The 27,791-nt window shown below is 44.4% G+C and overlaps 1 protein-coding gene across 2 annotated transcripts in view; it reads left to right on the forward strand.

Annotated features, from left to right (window-relative positions):
• Positions 1–14,055, forward strand: part of GNPAT (glyceronephosphate O-acyltransferase) — a 40,523-nt gene extending 26,468 nt beyond the window's left edge. For both annotated transcript variants that reach the window (XM_055588116.1, XM_055588105.1), the window contains exons 8-16: positions 83–213; positions 1,632–1,855; positions 5,067–5,309; positions 7,117–7,196; positions 8,068–8,208; positions 8,474–8,573; positions 8,657–8,750; positions 9,360–9,421; positions 13,763–14,055. In XM_055588116.1, the coding sequence (XP_055444091.1) occupies positions 83–213; positions 1,632–1,855; positions 5,067–5,309; positions 7,117–7,196; positions 8,068–8,208; positions 8,474–8,573; positions 8,657–8,750; positions 9,360–9,421; positions 13,763–13,806 (1,119 nt within the window). In that variant the 3' untranslated portion in view covers positions 13,807–14,055. The remainder of the gene's footprint in view (positions 1–82; positions 214–1,631; positions 1,856–5,066; positions 5,310–7,116; positions 7,197–8,067; positions 8,209–8,473; positions 8,574–8,656; positions 8,751–9,359; positions 9,422–13,762) is intronic.
• The last annotated feature ends 13,736 nt before the right edge of the window (positions 14,056–27,791 follow it).

Genomic DNA, 27,791 nt, shown 5'->3' on the forward strand with positions numbered 1-27,791 from the left:
GAATTTATAGAAAAATGCTAGTTTATACGTAACTAATTTCTGGATTTATTCCTATTTTTCCCCCCTGTTGTGACATTCATAGGGATTGTTGAAAGCCAGGAGAATCCTCTCTGAGAAGTTTGGAAACATTCATGTGTACTTTGGAGACCCTGTGTCGCTTCGATCTCTGGCCGCTGGGAGGATGGGTCGGAGCCCGTATAACTTGGTTCCCAGGTGCAAGGCCTGTGTTTTCCTAACTGACATAGAAACAAGGACAAAAATCTAAAAGTGTAAATTGTAATTCTCGAGTTGACCACTTGCAGAACTGAAACTTGCTTTTCTGAGATGATACCCTGGAGAAGAGAAAGCTTCAATTAATGTGTTTTCCAGACAGTTAGCTGCATTGTGTATATTAAACATGCCAAGCCAGACAGTGCTAAAACAAACACAAGACCCCATTGCCTGCTCTCAAAGTGACAGATGTTTCTTCTGATTCCTTCTCCCCAGGCTCCCTTCCCAGTAACCTACAAACTTAAAAGCACAAACAAGAAAAGTGTGTTAACAAGCACATGTATGGGAATTGTTGAGCACTTTTGGTAGGCCAGTCAGAGTATTTATTTTTGATCCTGGAAAGGACTGTTTAGTAATAGTGAATGGGAGTGAGTCCCTGTTCTCAAGAAGGTTATAGTTTTATGGGCAAGGAAACATGTTAGGTTCTCTCAGGATGCAGCTGCAAACACGCATTTGGGGGTTTTCTTAATGCAGAGAAGAACACCTGCAGGAGTAAAGGAGACAGACCACCTGCTCAGCCAGGCCTCACGTGACTGCAGCATTGTTTCATAATTTATCTGCAGTGCCAGTGGTCCCACAGCAGCTCCAGCTTCATTAGCTATCAGAAGCAGATAGTTAGATTTTTGTGGCCACAAGCTTTCACTCTTTCCGTCTCAAATTGGTCAGTTGTATCCATTACCAGGGAGTTCTCATTGGCTACAGCTTTCACATTATTTTGTGGGTTATTATGTGACTGCTGTTAGGTCATATGCATATCCACGGTCCAACCAGCTGAGTAGGTTCCTGATATCATCCAATGCAGTGTTTAGTGATCCAGGCATGAGGAGTGTGTCAGGTGAGGACCCTGGCAACACCGGGCAGGTGCCCTGAAACTTCTCAGAAGGACGGTGTGGCAGTCAGGCCCACTGTACAGCCTAGCAATGCAGACATGAGCCGTTGTCAACAGAACATATACCTGTCATAACCTGATTGGTGTGTTCTACAAGAGACACCTTCAAAATACTATGGATTTGAACAAGGCATAGTAGTTCAGTCCAGTGGAGGAGGCATCAGTTTTCACAAAAGAAGTGATCTATCCCACTTACAAAGCAGCAGACGTGTTGTTTTGCCTGAAATCAGGGATAATAGAACCCTGTTAGCTTGAGTATTTTTAATCACCTGTCAAGAGCATGCTCTCAAGGTGAACAGACAGATCACACTTTAGTAAAGTGCAAGTATATTTTTTCAATGTGACCTGAGAGAATTCAGTTGGCATAAAGCATGAGAAGACTCTAAAGGGTCTGTCTTCTCCCATTCCGTTCTCCTCTCACGTTGTCTCAGTAGCAGAACTGTGATTGCTTGTTCTGTATTCTTCCTTTTAGATATATTCCTCAGAAACAGTCAGAGGAGATGCACACCTTTGTCACTGAAGTTGCCTATAAAATGCAGCTTCTCCAAATTCAAAACCTGGTCCTGAGCCCGTGGCCACTAATAGTTGCTGTCCTGCTTCAGAACCGGCCATCCATGGACTTTGATGCCCTGTTGGAAAAAACTTTATGGCTGAAAGGCTTAACCCAGGCCTTCGGGGGGTTTCTTACTTGGCCTGGTACGTATGTGGGACATATGTGGTGAGAATGCTTGCTTTTTTTATTTATTAAATTTGGAAAACTGAACGTGAAAAAAACCCATACAGGACTTTGAGCAAAGCATTGCTCAGAGAAAGAAAGCTTAGTCTGTTTTTATACTATAGGACATTGACCATAGCTTGTTGATTACTTGAGAATAATTGTCTATATGTCATGTCTCACTGTGAGACTCCAAGTAGATAGAGGACTAGAACACCCTCCTTTGTATCCAGTGGAGTGGGGAATAAATAATGACTCTTCGTACTCCACATATTCTTCCCGCTACACCGACCTCTTTCTACCACGTATTTGCAACCCTTTGCCTTACTGGATTGTAAGGATTAAAGGGCTAGTCTTGAAGAACTGTATACAATTCTCTGATAATAACAGCTTTGAAAACCTCATTGGAGTTGTGAGTACTATGCTCAGAGTTTGGAATATATATATAACAGTAGTTAGCTTAAGTTACTTTCAATCTCTTTGATTTAAAATTGTAGAGACTGCAATTGAAACTGCAGTCTTCTGAGGGGGGCACAACCCATAACATACAGGATCTTAGTTCCCCAACCAAGGATCAAACCTGTGCCCCTACATTGGAAACGTAGAGTTTTAACCACTGGACCTCTAGGGAAGTCCCAGAATGCAGTCTTTTTAAGACCATACAATTATATATAGTCAGATACTTACTGACTGTTCACTCGTTAAATCTGGGGAGTACCAGGGGTACAAAGATGAACAAGATGTAAACCCTGTTCTGGATAGAAGGCATGGTGGGTGGTGATGTGTAAACTAGTCGTTCGTTGAAATAAAGACAGAGCTATGGACAGACTGTTGAGGTTACTGAGAATAGTGTGTGGGAAAGGGCGCACACTCAGCAAGGTGGGACTTGTGAACCAGCCTTGAAGGGCACTAGGAGCCCTTCAGGAAGACAGCTGGGGAGGAGCATGGCTAATGCAGGGAGTAGGAGTGCGGTGAGGGGGCGACAGCACTGGGCGCCTCTTGACCCGCTGGTGACAGGTGACGCTAGAGCACTGGCTTTGGGGAAGGAGTGATGGAGATGGACGTGTGGACAAAGGCTGCATCCCAGAGGCCTGCTGTCTTGGAGTCTGGACTAGAGTTGGAGGTCAGAGAATGCAGCCATGGATTTAGGCAGGGAAGTATGGCGGATTGGCCTTAGGAAGTAGCCAGATTTCAGTTTAAAGATGGACCACGGTGGGGAGGGACTGGAGTCAGGGAGACAAGCAGGAAGGCTGCCATTCAGAGATGAGCACTCAGGCAGCAGAGCCAGGCAGCCGCAGAGGGCGGCATGGCTGACAGAGGCCTGGAGGCATTACTCACAGGAGTGCTGGTCAGCCGAGTGTTGATCACCAGTAGGGAAGTAAGGATGAATCATACATCTCTTCCCAGTATTGTAATGGTCTGATAGGAGGCAAAGGACATGCTGATTGTAATATAAGGTGTAAAGTCGTGAAAGAGGAATACCCAGAAACATATGAAAATGGAGGCACCTCTTTCTGAGGTGTTCTGCTTTCTCAAGAGAGGATCAATATGTGGCTGCTCCGTAGCTAAAAGCACCTGTGCAGCCACCGCAACCGCTGCGGTTGTCATCAACACACAGGGAGAGTCGGTTGCTAAGTTCCAGAAGTCAGGTACCAGAAATGATCAAACACAGTTTCTAATTTAGAACGTGGTGTGTATATTTGGTTCCTTTTTTGCCTTTTTACCCAGATTATTTCATATTCTTAAGCATTCTCATGTCTAGGCTATGATATGCATATTATTATATTATATATGTAAAATAAATCATATTGTATTGTATATATAGTGTCACGCACTGTATCATTACCATGAGCAACCTGAGACAAGGCAGATTAGTCCAGAGTGAATGTGATTGAGTCTGGAAGGAAAAACTTCACCTCCCACTTGTCCCTTCCATGAAGTATTCAGAACCTGTTGTCCCGCTTGAGCAGTGTGCCTCCTTTACACACCTGTCAGCCAGCTCTTTGGAGAAGGCAATGGCACCCCACTCCAGTACTCTTGCCTGGAAACTCCCATGGATGGAGGAGCCTGGTGGGCTGCAGTCCATGGGGTCGCTAAAAGTCGGGCACGACTGAGCGACTTCACTTTCACTTTTCACTCTCATGCATTGGAGAAGGAAATGGCAACCCACTCCAGTGTTCTTGCCTGGAGAATCCCAGGGATGGGGGAGCCTGGTGGGCTGCCATCTATGGGGTGGCACAGAGTCGGACACGACTGAAGCAACTTGGCAGCAGCAGCAGCCAGCTCTTTGTCTCAGGGTAAGAATAAAATGAGTTCCCTTATCAAGAATATTGTTAAATACTCCCATCTCATTTATCATGCGTATAATTCTAACTCCTCAGCTATCTCTTGGCCGGTGGAGTGTCGGGTGCTGACGTACCAGAAATTGTTATGAACCTACTTCTTCAGTTACCTTTGATACAGGAAAACCAGAAAAGTCTCCTTGGTGTCCCTTTGTACTCAGGGAGACGTGAAGCTTGGAGGGCGCCTGTTCGGGTTGCCCTTTGGTTTACCTCCAAAGTTGTAAAGTGATATTTTTGCCATCTTGGAATTTAGGTGTGTCGCATATCTTCTTTTAAAAAAAAAATTAATTTATTTATTTTTGGCTGCATTGCGTCTTAGTTGAGGCTGCAGGCTTAACTGACGTGTAGCATGTGGAATTTTAGTTCCCTGACCAAGGTTGAACCCACGTTAGAAGGGTAGAACCACCCATTAGAAGGCATGTTCTTAATCACTGGACCCCCCTCCCCTCCCCAGGGAAGTCCCTAGCATGTCTTCTTGTCTTAGTATTCTTAGATTCACATATGTGATTTTCTTGTCATGTAACTTGGTATTACAAAAATGTGATTCCTGAGAAAGTGTTGGCTTTCAAAATGGGAGTTGATGTGCATTTCACAATGGCTAACAGATTTGGGGTAGATGAAAAAGTATGTTCTGTGTCCTTAAAAAGAGTTGATTTATGATATACTGCTTTTAAAATATCCTTCCCATGTAGTATCATTACCTCATTTGGTGGGGTCTAAAACCAGTACCTGTACATAACAGTAAATGTGTCAGTTCACTAGCGTTAATTCATACTGGGGGTAAGACCCCAGCAGTGACCCAGCCCATTTCTTTGCCATTTCCCTGAGTGAATTGTCCTTGCCTGTGTAGATAATGAACCTGCTGAAGCAGTTATCCAGTCCAGCATTCTTCTGCATTCCAACATCGTCAGCCTTGTCAAAGACCGGGTGATTCTGAAAATGGAGTGCGGAGACTCGGAACTGGTGGATGGACTCATTTTCCAGCATATCACCCACCTCATGTGCTTGGCATACAGGAACCAGCTGCTCAACACTTTTGTCCGTCCTTCCTTAGTCGCTGTGGCATTGCAGATGACGCCTGGGTTCAGGAAAGGTAACTTTTGGTACTATGGTCTTGAATTCTGGAAGAGACCTGGCCATTCAGTCCCATGTAGGGAGCAACGTTTGAAGTTTTAAATGCTGTGCCACGTATGTGCAGCCCACACACCAGCAAGGGAAGGGCCTGTACTCAGAATTAGTCAGGTTTTTCCTCCTAAATACATGACTAGCTGCCTAAAACTCAGGAATTGCAAAGGACCTAAAAAAATCATCTAATCTAAGCATCTCCTTTTATAAATAAGGAACACTAGGCCTAGAAATTTCTGACTACTCAAGGGTATGGGCAACTCCATTGCCTGGTCTGATGCGCTTTCTCTGATGTCACTTCCCTCAGCCGACAGAAGCAGACGGGGTGAACAGTCCCAGCGGTGTGTGAGTGCTCATATACAGGAGCATGCTGGTCGCACCGAGGAGTATAATAACAAGTGAAACCGTTTTTTTCACAGAAACCTGTAGTCAGGGCCAGGGATTTTCTACACAAGGCTGCACTGTAGAATTTTTGGAGGTTGAGTTCCTTCCCCAAAGGCTTCTGATTCAGTTGGTTGTTTTTGTGTTTGTCATCCAAAGCTCTGTAGATCATTTTAAGGAAAAGCCAGAGTGGAGGTACACTGGGCTCAGCTGCAGACCTTTAGCCTTGGAAGGAAATGTCATTTTGTGAATGAGGAAACTGGGGCCCAGAGGGGTCAGACAGCTTAGCTCAGGACAAAGGAAACTCAAACCTTGATCCCAGTTCTCCCTGAGGCTTCTCACATTGGGATTCATCCACAGCTGAGGGGCACATACGTAGTCTTCTGGAGTATTTCAGCGTGAACACCCTGAAATGGGAGGCGACCGTTTGTGTCCGTATGGAGGTATATTTTTATGATGAGAAAAGTCATGTCAGAAAGATGAATGTCTGTAGCTGATGGGCCAGGAAGACCCACACATCTGAGGGGTAAGACAGTAGTTTCTAGTGTTGTGTGCCAGTGTGTTCTAGTGCCAAAGATGGGGTAGAGACATCGGCAGATGTTAATGTGGAAGGGAAGGGAGGAAGCCATTCCTTTCCGTCTCTGCTGGGAAACCACGCACAGGTGAAGTGAAGTGCCCTGGCTTTAAGGCCACTTGCTGATTTCCACACTGACTGATTAGAAGCCTGATTGTAATTCAGCTTCAACCATTGAAATCATACTAGACTGTAGTTTACTTGTGGGTAAAATTTAGATTGTTTATAGCTTCCTTCCCTGGTAGCTCAGCTGGTAAAGAATCCGCCTGCAATGCAGGAGACCCCAGTTCTATTCCTGGGTCGGGAAAGTCCCCTGGAAAAGGGATAGGCTACCCACTCCAATATTCATGGGCTTCCCTGGTGACTCAGATGATAAAGAATCCACCTGCAATGTGGGAGACTTGGGTTCAATCCCTGGGTGGGAAGATCCCCTAGAGGGAGAGCATGGCAACCCACTCTAGTATTCTTGCCTGTAGAATCCCCATGGGCAGAGGAGCTTGGCAGGCTACAGTCCTTGGGGTCGCAAAGAGTCAGACACAACTGAGCAATTAAGCACACAGCATAGCTTCTTTGCCCCTGGTACATGAATAATATGTCTTTAAAATACTACATTTTTAGCTTCAAGAGGGACAGGACGTGTGTATACCTATGGCTGATTCATGGCAGAAACCAAAGCTATTGTAAAGCAATCATTCTTCAATTAAAAATAAATAAATTAAAAAAAATAAAATACTACATTTTGGAGTATCATGAACTGCTTGGTACTCCCTGCCTGTTTAAAAAGCTGAGTTGTAATTTTGTGTAATGAATTTATTTCCAGAGGATGTCTACAGTTGCTTTCGCTTCCTATGCAGTGTTTTTTCAGATGAGTTCATCTTTCTTCCAGGAAATGCACTAAAGGTAAATCCTTAACTGCAGAAAAGCTGTGTGTTTGTGGTGTGAGTTCTGAAAATATTAGGCTTGGATTCACAGGTGTGTCTTCCCTTCCTTCAAGGCTACATGCAGCAGAGAAAGAGACGTGCAAAAGAGAAACTTGGACACTTACAGTTCAACAAACTCGGTTTTACTTCCTCACGTTTAATCAATGCTCTGGGGATTGTTTGGTGAGAGGAGCCAAATCGTTGAGCTGTTAGTGCGGCCACTGTAAAAATAACTAATAGCCAGCTACTCTGTTAGGAAATTTACCAATCAGGACATGTTTTCCAGCACAACTAACTGGAATGATTAGGGTCTTTTGCTTAGAGACTGGAGAACAGTGGTCCTGCCTGGTGGTGTGCACAGCTGGTGAAGGATCGAGCCCCCAGAGCTGGACCGCTGGCTTGCTGGCGTGGAAGCAGCACTGGCAAGTGGGTCTGGGGTCTGTCCGTTACGCTGAGGGACACAGGTTTTGTTCAGTAGGAAATGAGGGCAGCCATTTTGAGCATAACATGATTCTCAGTGTTTTTCGGACTTTCCGCATGCACTTTTGTTTAAATGTGAGGAGAATATGGCTGTATACAAAGTGAAAGAAGATCTGTTGCCCAGGTAATGATTTCTGAGGCTTATCGGGTTTTCAGTGTTTACTGCATTTGAGGATCAATATTCTGAGCGTCGAAACAGTGCTGCTCTGGCTCCTAACAACCACAACCGTGGGTCTGGGAAGGGTTGCAGAATTAGCTAGTGTTTTTCTTGTTTCAAGGGTGCATGGCTGCATACACTGAGCCCAGCAGTGGATCATTGACCTAAATTATAAATTTGTGGATGAATTCTGTCTTTTCCCCTCCCCTTCCAGGACTTTGAAGAAGGCTGTTACTTGCTTTGTAAAAGTGAGGCCATACAAGTGATGACGAGGGACATCCTAGTTACAGAAAAAGGAAATACTGTGTTAGAGTTTTTAATAGGACTTTTTAAACCTTTTGTGGAATCTTATCAGGTGTGTAAATCTTTGCAAGTTCTCCTTCATCCTCCCATAACAAATATAACTGAGACTGTCCTACCCTGTACTTATTTCTATCTGAAGAGCAAGTATCTTCCCCAGGGGAATGGTAGAACTTTTTTTTGCAAAGGGAGGGGTCTTTATTCTGCCATAGAGGGGCAGAATACAATTAAGAGGGTCAGTGTAAAATTTTTACTGTTCTATTGTAGTTGGCTGCCCTTTTTCACTTTCTGTTCCTCTTATCCCCCCTCTTAAAAATCAGATAATTTGCAAATACCTCTTGAACGAAGAAGAAGACTACTTCACTGAGAAACAGTACTTCATAAGAGTTAGAAAATTCACAAGTCAGCTTCTCGATCAAGGTGAGTCACAACCCTGAAGGTGGTGCTTTCTGTCAGCTGAGAACAAACAGGAGGTCACTCACTCCCTCATCCCTCTGTTTTAGGGGCCTCACAGTGTTACGATGTATTATCCTCTGACGTACAGAAAAATGCCTTAGCAGCTTTTGTGAGGCTCGGTGTGGTGGAGAAGAAGAAGGTGTAAGTAACGGAGCATGATGCCCAGGGTGGGCTCGGGGCAGCGACAGCTCAGAACAGTTGAGCACCAAGTCCATAGAGAGAACTGTGGAAACGCATGTGATCTGGGAAACATCACATCATGCTTCACTTTTGCACATTCTGAGTAGTGAAGGCACTCTGCGTTACCATGCAGATTTTATGTGGCTATGAATAAAAATTACACTGAAGCAAAGACAAAATTTGCGCTAGGCCAGCATTTTGGCTTTGACCTAATTATTGAAATTTATAGGTTAATTCTGGAGTAGGAAATGGCAACCCACTCCTTTATTGCCTGAAATATTCCCTGGACAGAGGAGCCTGGTGGGCACAGTCCATGGGGAGCAAAGAATTGGACACGACTGAGCGATTGAGTACAAGTGCACACATATTGGTTAATTATAAGAAAATCCGAGTGGGGGGGCATGTCGTGTGTGTGTGTATCCTTACATATATATTAATATACACACAACTTTCAGCTATTTAAAACTACCCTTGAGGAAGACTATTTAAACATTCTCACTATATAAAAAATGAATGTTGTCTTTTCGTCCTAATTTATGCAGTAAGAAAGCTTATTATTTTTTCTCCTAGAAATAATGATTATATATTTAATGTGAATGAACCTGCCACAACAAAGTTAGAGGAAATGCTTGGTAAGTACCATTTAATAAAATGTGATGTGTTTTCACATTGCACTTAGCAACATATAGTAAAACAAGAAAGTACGGTACTAAATAATTTATCAAAATGAACACCAGTCAAGCTTTAATACACGCAGAGAACTATTTTTGTTTTTTTATATTCATGGATAAGCTTTATTCCAATGTCTACATAAAAATGAGTTGATGTTAATTAGAAGGAAGTTTTTCCAAAGGGGTTAAAATTTATCAAACAACAGAATTTTGTCCTTCCCTTTAGGCAAAGAACTATTTCTATCATCTAGAGTTTTCTTAAGGAACTAAGAAGAAAACTAACAGAAGACACACCAGGCATAAAATAGGCAGTCTTATGCAGCATAAAAATGATCAGCTCCTAACATAACTAATCAGGATGCATGATCTAGTCCTGGTGACGTCAAGAAGATTCCTCTCCTTCTAGTTTGGATTCATTAGCTCCCATTTCATTGCCAAGGACCTTAGTTTCTTGAATGGGGCCTGAAGCCAGGCCCTTAGCAATGAAAGCACGGAGTCCTAACCACTGGAGTGCCAGCTTAGGACTAAAATAGTCTTCTATTTATAATATGTCTGAAATTTCAGAATACGTAACCTTGAAATTCGATTTTGAATTTTGTGGTGGTGGTGTTCAGTTCCTAAGTCATGTCTGGCTCTGCGACCCATGGACTGCAGCATACCAGGCTTCCCTGTCTTTCACCATCTCCCAGAGTTTGCTCAAACTCATGTCCGTTAAGTTGGTGATGCCATCCAACCATCTCATCCTCTGTCGTCCCCTTCTCTTTCTGCCTTCAGTCTTTCTCAGCATCAGGGTCTTTTCCAATGAGTCAACTCTACACATCAGGTGGCCAGAGTATTGGAGCTTTAGCTTCAGCATCAGTCCTTTCAGTGAATATTTAGGGTTGATTTCCTTAGGATTCACTGGTTTGATCTACTTACTGTCCAAGGGACTCTCAACAGTCTTTTCCAATACCACAATTCAAAAGCATCAGTTCTGCGGCACTCAGCCTTCTTTATGGTCCAACTCTCACATCCATGGCTACTGGAAAAACTATAGCTTTGACTACATGGATCTTTGTTAGCAAAGTGACATCTCTGCTTTTTAATATGCTGTCTAGATTTTTCATAGGTTTTCTTCCAAGAAGCAAGTGTCTTTTTTAAAATTTCATAGCTGCAGTCACCGTCCACAGAGGCCACTAAAATTAAGTGTGTCACTGTTTCCATTGTTTCCCCATCTATTTGCTGTGAAGTGATGGGACCAGGTGCCATAATCTTAGCTTTCTGAATGTTGAGTTTTAAGCCAGCTTTTTCACTCTCCTCTTTCACCTTCATCAAGAGGCTCTTTAGTTCCTCTTTGCTTTCTGCCATTAGAGTGGTATCGTCTGCATATTTGAGGTTGTTGATATTTCTCCTGGCAATCTTGATTCCAGCAGTGCTTCATCTAGCCCAGCATTTCACATGACCTACACTGTATATAAGTTAAACAAACAGGGTGACAATATACAGCCTTGACGTACTCCTTTTCCGGTTTTGAGCCTGTCTGTTTATTTCATATCTGGTTCTGTTTCTTCTTGACCTGCATACAGGTTTCTCAGGAGGCAGGTAAGTTGGTCCAGTATTCCCATCTCTTTAAGAATTTTCCACAGTTGGTTATGATCCACAAAGTCAAAGGCTTTAGCATAGTCAGTGAAGCAGAAGTTGATGGTTCATGGAATTCTCTTGCTTTTTCTATGAGACAGTGGATGTTGGCAATTTGATCTCTGGTTCCTCTGCCTTTTCTAAATCCAGTGTGTACATCTGGAAGTTCTCAGTTCACATACTGTTGAAGCCTGGCTTGAAGGATTTTGAGCATTACCTTGCCAACATGCAAAATGAACGCAATTGTATGGTAGTTTGAACATTCTTTGGCATTGCCTTCCTTTGGGATTGGAATGAAAACTGACCTTTTCCAGTCCTGTGGCCACTGAAGAGATTCCCAAATTTGCTGGCATATTGAGTGCAGCACTTTAACAGCATCATCTTTTAGGATTTGAAATAGCTCAGCTGGAATTCTGTCACCTCCACTAGCTTTGTTCATAGTGATGCTTCCTAAGGCCCGCTTGACTTCACACGGTAGGATGTCTGACTCTAGGTGAGTGACCACACCACTGTGGTTATCTGGGTCATTAAGACCTTTTTTCATTCCAATCCCAAAGAAAGGCAATGCCAAAGAATGCTCAAACTACCACACAGTTGCACTCATCTCACATGCTAGTAAAGTTCTCCAAGCCAGACTTCAGCAATATGTGAATTGTGAACTTCCAGATATTCAAGCTGGTTTTAGAAAAGGCAGAGGAATCAGAGATCAAATTGCCAGCATCCACTCGATCATCGAAAAAGCAAGAGAAAACATCTATTTCTGCTTTATTGACTATGCCAAAGCCTTTGACTGTGTGGATCACAATAAACTGTGGAAAATTCTGAAAGAGATGGGAATACCAGACCACCTGACCTGCCTCTTGAGAAACCTATATGCAGGTCAGGAAGCAACAGTTAGAACTGGACATGGAACAACAGACTGGTTCCAAATAGGAAAAGGAGTATGTCAAGGCTGTATATTGTCACCCTGCTTATTTAACTTAAATGCAGAGTACATCAAGAGAAACGCTGGGCTGGATGAAGCACAAGCTGGAATCAAGATTGCTGGGAGAAATATCAATAACCGCAGATGACACCACCCTTATGGCAGAAAGTGAAGAGGAACTAAAAAGCCTCTTGATCAAAGTGAAAGAGGAGAGTGAAAAAGTTGGCTTAAAGCTCAACATTCAGAAAACGAAGATCATGGCATCTGGTCCCATCACTTCACAGGAAATAGATCGGGAAACAGTGGAAATAGTGTCTGACTTTATTTTTCTGGGCTCCAAAATCACTGCAGATGGTGATTGCAGCCATGAAATTAAAAGACGCTTACTCCTACGAAGAAAAGTTATGACCAACCTAGATAGCATATTCAAAAGCAGAGACATTACTTTGCCAACAAAGGTCCATCTAGTCAAGGCTATGGTTTTTCCAGTGGTCATGTGTGGATGTGAGAGTTGGACTGTGAAGAAAGCTGAGCGCCGAAGAATCGATGCTTTTTTTTTTTTTTTTAATTTATTTTATTTTATTTTTTAACTTTACAATATTGTATTGGTTTTGCCATATATCAGCATGAATCCACCACAGGTATACACGTGTTCCCCATCCTGAACCCTTCTCCCTCCTCCCTCCCCGTACCATCCCTCTGTGTTGTCCTAGTGCACCAGCCCCCAAGCATCCAGTATCGTGCATCGAACCTGGACTGGCGACTCGTTTCATATATGATATTATACATGTTTCAGTGGACTCTGTGGGAGAGGGAGAGGGTGGGATGAATTGATGCTTTTGAACTGTGGTGTTGGAGAAGACTCTTGAGAATCTCTTGGACTGTAAGGAGGTCCAACCAGTCCATCCTAACCGAGATCAGTCCTGGGTGTTCTTTGGAAGGAATGATGCTAAAGCTGAAACTCCAGTACTTTGGCCACCTCGTGCGAAAAGTTGACTCATTGGAAAAGACTGATGCTGGGAGGGATTAGGGGCAGGAGGAGAAGAGGACGACAGAGGATGAGATGGCTGGATAGCATCCCCGACTCAATGGACATGGGTGTGGGTGAACTCCGGGAGTTGGTGATAGACAGGGAGGCCTGGCGTGCTGCAATTCATGGGGTCGAAAAGAGTCGGACACGACTGAGCAACTGAAATGAATTGAACTGAAGACCTTTTTTGTACAGTTCTGTGTGTTCTTGCCACCTCTTATTATCTTCTGCTTCTGTTAGGTTCACACCACTTCTGTCCTCTGTTGTGTCTGTCTTTTGCATGATACGTTCCCTTGGTGTCTAATTTTCTTGAGGAGATCTCTAGTCTTTCCCATTCGTTTGTTTTCTGCTTTCTTTGCATTGTTCATTTAAGATTTTTTTTTTATCTCCCTGCTATTCTTCGGAATTTGGTGAGAGAGGCATAAAGCTAAAATAGACACCAAAGCCCTCATTCTGAGGATGATGGAGTTGATTTCTTAATCTCAGAAGTCAACGGTGTGAGAGTGAACATACTGGAACATGCTCGCCTTGAAGTTCAGGAAACGTGGCTGGGGGCACAGTGGCCATGCCCATCGCCTCTTTGAGACACTGCTGCTTCTATGAACGGTGCTGCTGTCTCCACTGATTGTTTTTCAGTCTGTAAAACTCTGCACAGGTGTCGTGTGTTTTCCTTTTGCCAGTGCCCAAGTGTTGTACGATTTCATGAGCCATCTCTCTGTTTTTACCTTAGGTTGTAAAACACTGGTAGGAAAACCAGCAACTGCGAAGCTTTAATGATTGCCAAATGGTTACGGAAAAATTGGTCGTGTAATTTCTGTCATTCATGGACTCGTATTACAACAAAGAGGAAAGTAAAAGAAGCGACCCATCTTCCATCTTTTATAAGGCTTCGAGAACAGTGGACTCAGTACAGAGAGAGAGCCATCAGTTTAAGCAGTCAGTGAAATTTGCTCCACAATGGTTAAAAAGACATTTGTGTCCAACCCTGTGTGTGTTTTAAAATAAAACAGGCTTTTGGAAACATGTTTGGAAGTACAAAGCCTAGCTCCTGTTTCACTAACACTTTCAACTTATTACATGTATTTAACTGTTACGTTGACTTCTGAATTAAAATGCAGCATCAACTCTATAAAGGCTCTGGCTATCAAAAGAAAACTACTAGAAAGGGCATGTCTTATGCTTCTCGTGACTTTCTTTAATTCAGGTTGCCTCAAACAAGTACACATTTGACAAAGATATATAATAAAGTAGCTAGCTTCCATTAAACTTTGCCACCCAAGGGCCTTAATCAGTAAAACTGAATTAGAGAAAGTACATATGACAGAGAAAAGTTATGCGATGTATCATAAATAGGCTTAACAATTCAAAGGAAGAAAAGTTTGAAATAAGATGGGCAAATAGCAAACCTCTCGCCACTTCTGGAAGGGCATTTAAGCTGAGAATTTGGATGAAATCAGCCAGTCCTCGAAATGTGAGGCTGAGGTGACAGAGGAGGGGGCAAGGGGTGAGTGTGCAGAGAGAAGTGTAATCAGAATGTCCTGGGGTTGGTTCTGAAGGACCTGGAAGACCAATGTAACTGAAACAAGAGCCATGGAAAATGAAATTAAAAAGAAACACAGGTATATTCATCTGCTTGGGCTGCCATAATGAAATACCACAGAGTGGGCAGCTTAAACAGCAGAAATTTGGTTTTTTACAGTCCTGGAGGTTCAAAGTCCAAGATCAAGGTGCCAGCAAGGTAGGTTTCATTCTGAAGCCTCTTTCCTGGGCTTGTAGGAGGCCACCACCTTGCAGTGTGCTCACCTTACTTCTCTATGCGTCTGAAGACAGAACAATCTCTGGTATCTCTTCTTAGAAGGGCGTTACCCCATCAGACTAGGGCCCCACCCCATTTGCCCAATCTAGCCCTAATTACTGCCAACGGCTCCAGACATGTCACATTGGGAATTAGGGCATCCATGTCTGAATGTCGAACTGTGGTGCTGGAGAAGACTGTTGAGAGTCCCTTGGACGGCAGGGAAATCAAACCAGTCAATCCTAAAGGAAATCAATCCTGAACATTCATTGGAGGGACTGATGCTGAAGCTCTAATACTTTGGCCACCTGATGTGAAGAGCCAACTTACTGGAAAAGATCCTGATACTAGGAAAGATTGAGGGCAAGAGGAGAAGGGGCAACAGAGGACGAGATGGTTGGAAGGCATCACCAACTCAATGGACATGAGTTTAAGCAAGCTCTGGGAGGAGAAGGGCAGAGAAGCCTGGTGTGCTGTAGTCCATGGGGTCGCAGAGTCGGACACAACTGAGCGACTGAACAACAATAACAGTCTGAATTTGGGGACCACCATTCAGTCCATAGCAACAAGGCTCAATTTCTGCAGTGCCTTAGAAACTTCTTGTAAGACATTTGAACAGGAATATAAGTCCTGTGGGAAATGCTGAAACATGGTTTCAGCATTTGCTTGTAGGACTGTCTGTATCCAAATCCTTGGAATATGTGTTCGTTCCCCAGAGGCCCAGCTGTTTGTGCTGCACATCCGGATTGGAGAGTCACTCCCCTGGTCCGTGCACTGGGGGCAGAGGGGCCCTCTGTGTGGCTCTGCTTGTTGGGAAGCCAGAGAAGACTCACTAAGAGCTGAGGAGTCAGTTGAACAGTTCTTGGCTTGTATGGATCGTATGGCTTGCCAGCTAAACGGCACTGAGCTGCTGCCCTCCAGGTAGTCCAGAGCAGTGGGGAAGCTGGGGCCCTGGCCAGTCCTTGCCGAGTGGGTGTGCACCCAATCTGGTTACTTGTTTTCTCATGCTATGTATGTGTTGAAGACTGAGTAAGATGACTTTTATTCACTTTTTGATGTGTTTGTAATGCATTTCCAGTTTGGGGACAAAGCTACTTGGGTGCAAATGGCTATAGACTTCTCTCCCAGCCAGTTCTGGCATCAGAGCCAGGCAAGTAAGCCCATAGTAGAGAGGTGAGAAATGGGGTACAGCCCAAACAGTTGAGGTCTTGGTGTAGGGGCAGCTGTGGGAGGTGAGTGGGTAGGTGGGGCTTTTTCTCTCTCAGTCTTCTCAGACCCTCCCAAGTCACCCAAGTCAATCTAAAGTCTTAGTCAAGGAACAGCGTGCTTCCTATGCTGATGGGGCTTCAAGGTGGGTATCCTGTACCCTGCCCTACACGAGCTCCTGCACACACCTGCAGTTACAAGCCACACTGCTGTGCCTAAACTGCCCCTGCCCCCCATCCCATCTATAAACTGTGGAGCTGCCCTTGCTTTGAAGTTAGTAAAAGAAGGACCCATAGCATCTGGTTTTCCAGGACAGTCTCCCATCCTAACACCACACAGTGTAGCAGCCAAGAATGCAGAGTCTGAAGCCCAACAGGCTGTGAAGTCCAGCAACCATATGTGAGCCCTGTGTGATTTGCTTAACATCTTAGAGCCTCAACTTCCTTATCCATAAAATGAGGATGATGAGAATACCTCTTGAGTTGTAAGAAATAGTGTCAGTAAAATGTTAGATCCAGTCCTTGGCAGTAAGTATAACCTGTTACTGTGATTGATGACTGGGACACCACCCTACTTGGCTTCCAGAGTAAATGAGATTGGAGGCTTCCAGAGTGGTTAGTATGGCCATAGGCGCTTGCATCCCTGACTGACAACCTTAAGAGCCAGCCTCAGTTGAGCTGTTTAGCCCAAGAGCGTTACATGTGCCTCACTGGGCTGTCTCTCACAGACACCTGCCATCCTCCAAGGCCAGCTGGGCCATGGTGGAAGTCACAGCTTTCCAGATATCCCTTCTTCCTCTCACCAATAGGATCGAATCCTTCAGTGTCGGGTAGAAAACAGATTTTGATGTGTTACTTGACTCTGTTCATATCTTTACTTTTTTGTTTTTCCTGATTAAAGTTTTCAACTCTGACAAAAGTATGACTCCCCCTTCAGTAGGTTCAAACACATTTTTCTAGAGCCCACCCTGGACTGGTTGCTTTGTAGGCCTGCATATAGCTGTCAACCAGGGGTTTCCCATCACTGGGAAAGTGTTACCTTAACATTTCCCTTCACTTTTCTGCATTGGATTCCCCTCTCTCTTGGATCCCATGTCTTTCTTTTTATCTGTTTAATTTTAGTGAAGCACATGTTCCAAGGGGATGAGGGGTTAATATTTCAGGTTTCACCTGCTTAAAAATATCTTTCCACAGTCACAGTTGTCTGATGGCTTAGCTAGCTAAGGGTATAGAGTTCTAAGTTAGAGATAATTTTCCTTCAGAATTTTGAAAAGCGTTTCTCCTTTATCTTCTGTTTTCTAAAGTTGATTAGAACATTCTGATTCCCGAATATAAACATTTGCTTTCTCAGAAAATCTTTAGGATCTCCCTTCTGAAATTTCAAGTGATGTGCTTTGTTCTCAGTGAGTTTCTGTCTGTGGCTCAAGCCAATTTATTATCTTACTGTTTAGGCCAGAAGTCTGAAAGGGAATCTCAGTGGGCTGCCTTCCTTCTGAGGCTGTCATGGGTGTATGACATGGGTGTATTTCCTCGCCTTTTCCAGCTTCCAAAGACCACCATGTGCCTCAGCTCCTGGGTCCCCTCAAAGCCACGGTGTCCAGCAGAGTCCTCACACTGCCTCTTCCTGCTTCTCTCTTCTCTCTCTTTTCCACTTTTTAAGAAAATGGTGGTATAATTGAAATAGCATTATATTGGTTTCAGGTGTAAATGTCATAATTCAGTATTTGTATACATTGCAAAATGATCCCCACAATAAGTCCAGTTACTATTTGTCACCAAATATGGTTACAGAATTCTTTTTTCCTGTCATGGGAACTTTTAAGACCTATTCTCAACAACTGTCAAGTATGCAATACAGTATTATTAATTAGAGTCACCATCCTGTACATCACATCCCCAGGACTTAACTCATTTTGTAACTGGAAGCTTGTTCCTTTCTACCCACCCCACCCCCGGACCCATTTCATCCACATCCAAACCTGCTGCTTTAGGCAACCACCAATCTGTTCTCTATATCCAGGAACTCAATTTTTTCTTTTTTCCCTTTAGGTTCCTCATGTAAGTGAGATTATATGCTATTTATCTTTTCTTGTGTGACTTATTTATCTTTTCTTGTGTGACTTACTTCCCTTAACATAATGCCCTCAGGGTCCATCCAGACTGTCATTAATGGCAAGATTTCCTTCCTTTCTTATGACTGAGAAATATTCTGCTGTATATAAATACCACAATTTCTCTATCCATTCATTCATTGATGGACGTTTAGGTTGCTTTTATGTCTCAGCTATTAAGACTAGGGCTTCCCAGGCGGCACTAGTGGTAAAGAACTTGCTGCCAATGCAGGAGACATGAGACCCTGTTTAATCCCTGGGTCAGGAAGATCCCCTGGAGGGGTATGATAACCCACTCCAGCATTCTTGCCTGGAGAATTCCATAGACAGAGGAGCCTGGCGGGCTATAGTCCATAGGATGGCAAAGAGTCAAACGCAAACTGAAGCGACTTAGCACACACACAGGCAGTCTTAGCTGCTTCTGTGTAGACTCTTGAGGCTTGAAACCTTTGATTTCTTTGGAAACTGAGCCATTAAATACTGAGAACCAAAAGGAAACAATTCCATAAATAACTAACACATAAAAAACTAATTTTTCTTTGAAAGTGTGATTCTGCCCCAACTGTGTTAAAAATAAGATTTTCCATCTGGGTCAGTTTGACAAAGTAGAGACAAAGCAACTTGTTCAGTTTTCTTTGCCCATGGGAAACTCATAGGTAGAAAGATTTATCAGTTTCTTCAGGCAAGCTTGGAGGTTAAAGCAGAACGCATCTGTATGGTCATAATTAGCTGTACTTATGTGTTAGTGGTTGACAAGTGTCTCAGAGTCACCTGGAGGGCTGGCTGAAGATACAGGTTCCCAGGTCACCCCACTAGGGTGCGCCTGGAGTCCCGAGCACAGTGTCTATGTCAGATGGCTCTAGGAAGGCATGATCTTGGGGCCACTGGGCAGAAGTCAGTCAAGGTCACCCAAGTAGCCAGATCTCAGGCTATGATGAGCTGCCCCGTGGACGGAGGGGCAGAGCCAGGACTTAGCCAAACCCAGGAGGCAGCAGCCCTGCCAGCAGGTACTCAGGGAGAGCAATGATGCGGGTTTCCTATTAATAAAATGATACTCTGAAACAGGAGCACTTACTAATTCACTTTCGCTGGCCAAAGCAGTACTGACATCCATGTCTGTATTTGTTTTCCCACTGCGCTGGGTCTTGGTTCTGCACTGGCTTTCTCTACTTGCGTGGTGCGGGTTTCTCACTGTGGTGCCTTCTCTTAAGGTGGAGCGCAGGCTCTAGCACATGAGCTTAGTTGCCCTATGGGATCTTAGTTCCTGGACTAGGGATTGAACCCAAGTCCCCTGCATTGGCAAATGGATTCTTAACCACTGGACCACCAGGGGTCCCTACATCTACAATTCCCCAGTGGCATTATTTTCCCTTCTTACCTGTTCATGATGTTTCTTTTGTAGGTTTGGACTAGACTCCTTCAGAAGTGCATTAAAGGGTGTGAAATTAGAAAAACCTAATCGCGTTGCAGGTCAGGAGAGCTGGACCACATATGCTCTTCTGCAGGCTTCCAGTGCTGACACGAAGAAATCCTGGTGTCGACTAGGTGGGGGTAGGACCAGTCCACAGTCTTGCCTCCCGTAGGTGGGTCTTCTGGGCACACATTCAGGCTGCTGCCACCTGCCCCTTAAAGCCAAACAGTGGTCATAACAGCTAACATGCATTAAGCACCTGCTGTGTGCCAGGCACCATCTTAAATCCCTTACATGTGTTCGCTCATTTACTCCTGCAGACAGCAGACTGCATGTTACTCTACCTCCACCATATGGCTGCCCAGACAGATTGAGGTTAAATAATTCACCCAGATCCACACAGCAAGAAACTTGGAACTAGATGTCAAGCAGTCATTTTACCGTGGAGCTGTCCCTGGGAGCCGGCTGTGCACAAGAGTAGAGGTGACCTCATGGGGTCACAGGAGAGGCTCCACTTCCAAGGAGAAAGTAGGGGAAAGAGCGCCTTCCCAGGGAGAAAAAAGACTGCCTGTTCCTGCAAGTCCTGGTCCCCACGAAGGGAGCAGCTAAGGAAAGGCAGGCAGGCTGGAGCTGGGCTGAGGGCCCGCAGAGTCTGGCCTTTCTGCGCCAGGACTGGGGAGAGGGCTGGGAAGGGCAGCTGGGGCATCGGTGCTAGCGGGGCCACATTCCCATCACTGGCCCCTGCTTCTTGGTGTCCAGAAAGCTGGGGGGATAGCATGCCCTCCTGTCCGCATAGGCATGGCCAGGGCCCAGATCTGTGGCCTGTTCCCAGCTGGCCAGGGCACCAACCCAGGCCCAAGCCTGCCACTACCTTGTACCAACCCCTGAAGCCTCATTTCCTCCTCTCAACCATGAGAATGAGGGGGTACCTGTTCACTCACGGCGCTTTAGCCCACAGGAAGCATCCAGTAAAGATCAGATCATCGCTGCCTCTTACCCGTCCTCACACATGGGCATGCAGAGGCTGGGCCCCCTTGTCCCCAGCTTGTCCTGTGGGTAGTGGCCCTTGCAGCCACAGAGCACTTCCCAGGGGTGGGTGTCAGTCACCCTGGTGGTGGGATGCTCATGGGATCTCCACTGGCTCAGTCTGTCCTTAATTTGAGAGGAGAAAATTATACTCTTTACATGTAAAATTCATGAGTTGAAATCGAAGGTACCACTCTGCCTGAAGAACTGAAGCTTCCCATTGTCCTGGTGTGGCAGCCTCTGAACTAAAGAGCTTAAGGTTGGGGATGCAGGCAAGGCCTCAGTGGGCCGGTGTGTCTCCTGGGGTGCACCCAAGGCCAGACGGGGCCAGCTCTGTGCCACGCGCCCTCAGAAGAGCCCTAATATTAGCTCATTTGATCCTCAGGACAACTGTGAGGTTGTTACCTTTAGGTTAATCCTTTTATCCACAAGAAAGCGAGCTGCATGGATGTTCTATGACATGATTTAAATTATTTCCATTTACTGTTTCCATTTCATGAATGCTTTTGGTGAAACAACCACTGCCAACAGGACTATATAATGTTCAATCACAGGCCAGAGGCCAAAGGGATGGTAGTTGCAGGAGCCCAGGCAATGGCCCAGAGCTGCTCAGGGCAGGACCTGGGGAAGCAAAAGTGTTGGTCCAAGGGGTGGTGGGGGGCTCACTTAAGCTGCCCCGGGACTCAGCTGAGGACAGAAGCTTCCTGGAGTGGAGACAGGCTCCCACCTTGAGGCCACTACGTCCTCCTGCCAGGGTATCAGCTTTGCTGTCATCACTGAGCCCCACCACCTCCTTCCTCTCTCTCTGTCTCTAATTCTTTATTTAAAATCACCACTCAAATATACATATGTGGATGGATATTTCTTTCTTGATGTTTCCACTTTTCTCCTTGTTTTTTCTTTTCCTTTTTCACAGTTCAATTAAGCTTCCTTTTCTTTGTCTTAGGGGAAATTATTAATAACAGTGGGATGGAAGGCAAAAAGAATTGCCGGCAAAATGTTTCCCTCTTAGGCTTTTAGACTTGTTTTCAAGAAACTGCTGCTGCTGCTGCTAAGTCTCTTCAGTCGTGTCTGACTCTGTGTGACCCCATAGACAGCAGCCCACCAGGCTCCCCGTCCCTGGGATTCTCCAGGCAAGAACACAGGAGTGGGTTGCCATTTCCTTCTCCAATGCATGAAAGTGAAAAGTGAAAGTGAAGTCAGTCATGTCCAACTCGCAGCGACCCCATGGACTGCAGCCCACCAGGCTCCTCTGTCCATGGGATTTTCCAGGCAAGAGTACTGGAGTGGGGTGCCATTGCCTTCTCCTTTTCAAGAAACTAGGGATAAAACTACCATATGATTCAGCAATTCCACTACTGGGCATATATCCTGAGAAAATCGTAATTCAAGATGACACATGTCCATTGGAGCATGATTTACAGTAGCCAGGATACGGAAGCAACCTAAATGGCCATTGACAGATGAATGGATAAAGATGTGGTACATATATACAATGGAACGTTACTCAGCCATAAAAAGGAACAAAATTGTGTCATTTGTTGTTGTTGATCAGTTACTAAGTCATGTCCAGCTGTTTGTGACCCCATAGATTGCAGCACACCAGGCTTCCCTGGCCTTTGCTATCTCCTGGAGTTTGCTCAAACCCATGTCCATTGAGTCGGCAACCCCATCCAACCATCTTATCCTCTGTCGTCCCCTTCTCCTCCTGCCCTCAGCCTTTCCCAGCATCAGGTCATTTGTAGTGAGGTGGATGAACCTAGAGTCTGTTTCACACAGAGTGAAGTCAAGTCATAAAGAGAAAAACAAATATCGCATATAAGGAATACATATACAGGAATACACATATATAAGGAATCTAGAAAAATGGGACTGATGAAGCTACTGTAGGGAAGGAATAGAAACCAGATGTAGAGGATGGACTTGTGGACACAGCACGGAAGGAAAGGTTGGGATGAATTGAGAGAGTAGCCTGACGTATATAAACTACCGTGTGTAAAATAGCTAGCCAGCGGGAAGCTGTTGTATAACACAAGAGGCTCAGCTTGGTGTTGTGTGCCAACCTAGGGGAGTGGGGTGCAGAGTGGGGTGCGGGGTGGGGTGGGAGGGCATTTCAAGAGGGAGGGGACATATACATAAGTGTATATATATATATATACACACACATATTTATAGCTGATTCACATTGTTGTACAATTTAAAAACAATTTAAAAACAAATCCTATGATAAACTCTAATGGAAAAGAATATTTTAAAAAGAATATATGTATATACATACATGAAAAAAGACTGAGAAAAGGTTGCTGCTTGCAAAAAAAAATTTATTACTGTAAGACATTTTCTGCCATTTGTATTTTTCCATTTTCCCTTCCACATTACCTGTGTAGCCTTGTAAAAACATCATAATCCAAAAAGCTGAGATTTAGAAATAAAACATAAATCAACATTTAAAAAAATTAAATAAACCTGAGGCAAAAGATAGGCCTTGCAGGAAGAAGCAAGGCTCCAAGAAAGAAGTGAGAAGGAAAGACACCTCCCCCTGACCACCACCTCTTGTCTCCTCCACCTGATTCTGGAGTTCTTCAGAAAGAAAGATGGCCTTGGGGCTGGTGGGGTGGGGAGGGGTTTGTCCTACAGGATTCAATCTACTGTTGAATCCAGAAATCAACAGTGGGGTGCTAGGTTACGGGGAGGGCAGCAAGCAGGGCAGGGTGAGGAGCGTTGGCACAGAGAACCCAGACCCTGGGGTTCATTGTAACAATAAAACCTGATATCCTTAATGTCCTCTGTGAGGTAAAAGATGATCTTCCCAACCCAGGGATTGAACCCAGGTCTCCCACATTGCAAGCAGATTCTTTACCATCTGAGCCACCAGGGAAACCCATATAAAGGGATAGCAGACAAAAAGCAAGCTCAGGAAAAATAAACATGAAAACATATGGAAATGAAAAACTCAGTAGAAGTTTGGAAGATGAGACATTTCTCATAAATTAGGGCAAAAAGAAATATAAAGATGAAAATTGGAAAGTAATCTTTCCCTCTGAGGTTCTAATTATCCACATTCTAAATGTTGTTGATAGCCCCTTGTAAAAGTTCCTTAGTGCTGAATACCTTATGTCTGAATTGAAGTGAAGTCACTCATTCGTGTCCAACTCTTTGCGACCCCATGGACTGTAGCCTACCAGGCTCCTCCATCCATGGGATTTTCCAGGCAAGAGTACTGGAGTGGGTTGCCATTTCCTTCTCTAGAGGATCTTCCTGACCCAGGGATTGAACCCAGGTCTCCCACATTGTGGGTAGATGCTTTACTGTCTGAGCCACAATACCTTCTTCTAATCTGTCTTCCCTGGTGGCTCAGAGGGTAAAGCATTGAAAGGTTGTAGTTGAATCACGCGAATACACCGGGATGCTTGGCCCCTGGAGGAGAAGAATTCAATCCGGGGCCAGAGACGAGGCTTGGTCACTCAGAGCTTTTGTGTAATAAAGTTTTATTAAAGTATAAAGGGGATAGAGAAAGCTTCTGACATAGGCATCAGAAGGGGGGCAGAAAGAGTACCCGCTTGCTAGTGTTAACAATGAAGTTATATACTCTTCAGTGAATACAAAGAATATCTGGAGGTTGTAAAGACCTCATCAGACCTACTCCCATAATTTACATTTTAAGATAACAGAATTAGCCAGAAGGTTTAATCCAAAGACTGTCCTCAGGCAGGATACATTATTGTTATATAATCCTAAGGAATGTGGAGAAAGAAAAGTTTGTCCTTTCTTCCTCCTTGAGAATTCCAGACCCCTCTCTCCTTGGGGACCCCTAGACTCCTTATCAACCTGCCTAGGAAATGACTCTCTCAGCATCTGCCTTGCAGTGCAGGAGACCTGGGTTTGACCTGGGTTTGATCCCAGGGTCGCAAAGAGTCGGACACGACTGAGCGACTTCACTTTCTTTCACTTTAACCTATCTTCCAGTTCAATAATGCTGCATCTGATTTTCTCTTAACTCAATCTATTGGTTCTCAATTTCAGGTTTTGAGTTTTACAGCTCTAGGCTCTCCATTTCATTATTTTGTGTGTTGGCTTTTTCATTTCCGGTTCTGAGAAACTCTGAATTTTGTCATTTATTTCTGAGAACATATTAAAGTTGTGCCTGATAACTCTTTTATCTGGATCCTCTGTTAAGTCTGTTTCTATTGTCTATTGTTTCGCTTTCATTTTAATCAAACAGTCTCTTTCATAGATCTCACTATTTTTATTTGAGGACTAAACACTGTATATAAAAAAGTTACAGACTCTTTGAGAATTTTATATCCTCAGTGAAAGACTTGGCATTTGCTTCTGGCTGTTCACTGGAGGAACTAGCAACCACAAATCCCCTTCATCTATGGTTTATGATGAGTCCATCCTCAGCTTCTGTCCCTTGACAGCCTCTTTTATTTCTGGTTTTTCTTTGACTTTCAGGGTTCCAATCCTAAAAGCCTACCTGTGATTGGTTCATGTTGATGTATGGCAGAAACCAACACAACAATTTAAGGCAATTATCCTCCAATTAAAAATTTTAAAAAGTTCATAAATCACATACATTTGTTTAATGGGTAAATCTGCTTTAGGAAGTAGGCAAAGAAGTGTATTATTGCTAGGTTAAAGGGCTTGTGCATGCATGCTCAGTCGCTCAGTTGTGTCCGACTTTTTGTGACCCTAGGACTGTAGCCCACCAGGCCTCTCTGTCCGTGAGATTCTCCAGGCAAGAATACTGGAGTGGGTTTGCCCTCCTCTGGGGGATCTTCCCAATACAGGGATTGAACCCGCGTGTCCTGTGTCTCCTGTGTTGCAGGCAAATTCCTCACCCACTGAGACACCTGGGAAGCCCTGGAATAATTCTGTAATTTCAAATTATCCAGTGAATCAGTTTATGGTAATTATTAATTCTGGTTTGGCTTATGTAACTTTGCTTCATATGTTTAGCTGGTATAATAGTCTGAAATCAACTTATCAGGCAAAACTAATAAAGTGTGACATGAGAAACACAGCTCTTTTCCTGCAACTTTCCTAAGGTTTAGTCCTAGGTTTAGTCCCTAAGTCGTGTCTGGCTCTTTGAGACCCCATTGACTGTAGCCCGCCAGACTCCTCCATCCATGGGATTCTCCAAGCAAGAATACTAGAGTGGGTTGCCATTTCCTTCTCCAGGGGATTTTCCTGCCCAGGAATTGAACCCAGGTCTCCTGTATTGAGAAGAAAGTATTGTGGCTTAGACGGTAAAGCGTCTACCAGCAATGCGGGAGACCTGGGTTCAATCCCTGGGTCAGGAAGATCCCCTGGAGAAGGAAATGGCAACCCACTCCAATACTCTTGCCTGGAAAATCCTATGGATGGAGGAGCCTGGTAGGCTACAGTCCATGGGGTCGCAAAGAGTCAGACACGACTGAGTGACTTCACTTCTTCTTCTTCTTCTCCTATATTGCAGGCAGATTCTTTACCAACTGAGCTACAAGGGAAGCTCTTTCCTACTTAAATGACACCTACCCAGTGGCTTAGGAGCCTCCCTCACCTCTGCAGGGAGCAGTCACAAGCATTTTAATCCCCAAGGCAGTTTCTGCGTGTTTGAGACTGTTTAATATCACTCTTACTCAGAACTTGAGAGCTTGTTTGGAGGTTCTAGCAGGGGAGCACAGCTACTCATATACCCTTAACTGAAGACTAGTCCTCCTCTAGGGACGACTGCCCCTACAACCTTTTTGGACTTCCCTGGTGGCTCAGGTAAAGCGTCTGCTTATAGTGCGGGAGACCCGGGTTCGATCCCTGGGTTGGGAAGATCCCCTGGAGAAGGGAATGGCAACCCACTCCAGTACTCTTGCCTGGAAAATCCCAAGGATGGAGGAGCCTTGTAGGCTACAGTCCATGGGGTCCCAAAGAGTTGGACACAACTGAGCGACTTCACTTTCTTTCACTCAGAACTTAACAATGTACATCTTGTGATTAGTGAAAATAGTCTTATTGTAACTATCTCATTAACTCAAACCTGCAACTTAATTCTTTTAAGGAAGTTAAAAAAATATCCTCTGACGTAACGGAGTACCTATAATTTTAACAGAGTACCCAGAATGTGTACAGATAAGCCTTTGGAAAAAGAGCAACCTATCCTGGTGAGATGTCAACATCAGACAGAATCCAATCACACAGCTCAATGACTTAGCGCAGGGGTCCCCAAGCCCTGGGCCACAGAGCAGTACTGGTCCGGCCTCTTAGGAACTGGGCTGCATAGTAGGGGATGAGTGGCAGGCGAGCAACTGAAGCTTCTTCACCTGTCACTGTCACTCCCCGTTACTCACATTACTGCCTGCATCCTGCCTCCTGTCAGATTCATGGTGGCATTAGATTCTAAAAGGAGCTCGGACCCTACTGGAAACTGTACATGAGAGGGATCTAGGTTGCATGTGCCTTACGAGAATCTAATGTCTGATGATCTGAGGTAGAGCTGAGGCAGTGATGCACTGATTCCGCATGATAGTGAGTTGTGTAATTATTTCATTATATATCTCAATGTAATAAATAGAAGTAAACTGCTTAATAAATGTAACGAGCTTGAATCATTCCCAAACCATCTCTGCTACCCCACTCCCCTACTCCAGTCCATGGAATTATCTTCCATGAAGACAGTCCCTGGTGCCAAGAAAGTCAGGGACCTCTGACTTAGAGCTTAGAGGAATGTCCTCTGAGTTCAAGTCCCACTTAGTTAGGGACCCCCTTGTAGACTGGATTACTTGCCAATTATTTAACTTCAAAAAATTGAAATTCCTTCACAGACTGATGTGAAGAATAAATCATCTGTTAAGGGGGCTTACCGCACAGTCTGGAACATAGTGATTGTTGATCAATTGTCCTCCAAAGGCAGGTTCACACATTGCTTGTCACACTTGAATTTTTTTCACACAAATATTGTCATTCTTATTGATTCAGACACATGCCTCAAATAATTTTGTCTTCAGAAAGTTTACTTAGAAATACCAATTTGAAATGATTCTGATATAAGTAATGGTCTGGTTCATGACAGAATGAAAAAACTGGGCCCAGGACCTGGACTTGAGCATGGCCTGCCACTCAGTGGGGAAACACCTCGGCCAGCTGTCTGGCTACCCCTGCGTCATCGGTACCAGGAGTATAATGATACCTATTTTCCAGGTTATTGTCAGGATCAAATGAGATCAAGCATGTAACAA

Source organism: Bubalus kerabau, chromosome 1 (genome assembly GCF_029407905.1).
Source record: "Bubalus kerabau isolate K-KA32 ecotype Philippines breed swamp buffalo chromosome 1, PCC_UOA_SB_1v2, whole genome shotgun sequence".
In the NCBI taxonomy this organism is placed as follows: domain Eukaryota; kingdom Metazoa; phylum Chordata; class Mammalia; order Artiodactyla; family Bovidae; genus Bubalus; species Bubalus kerabau.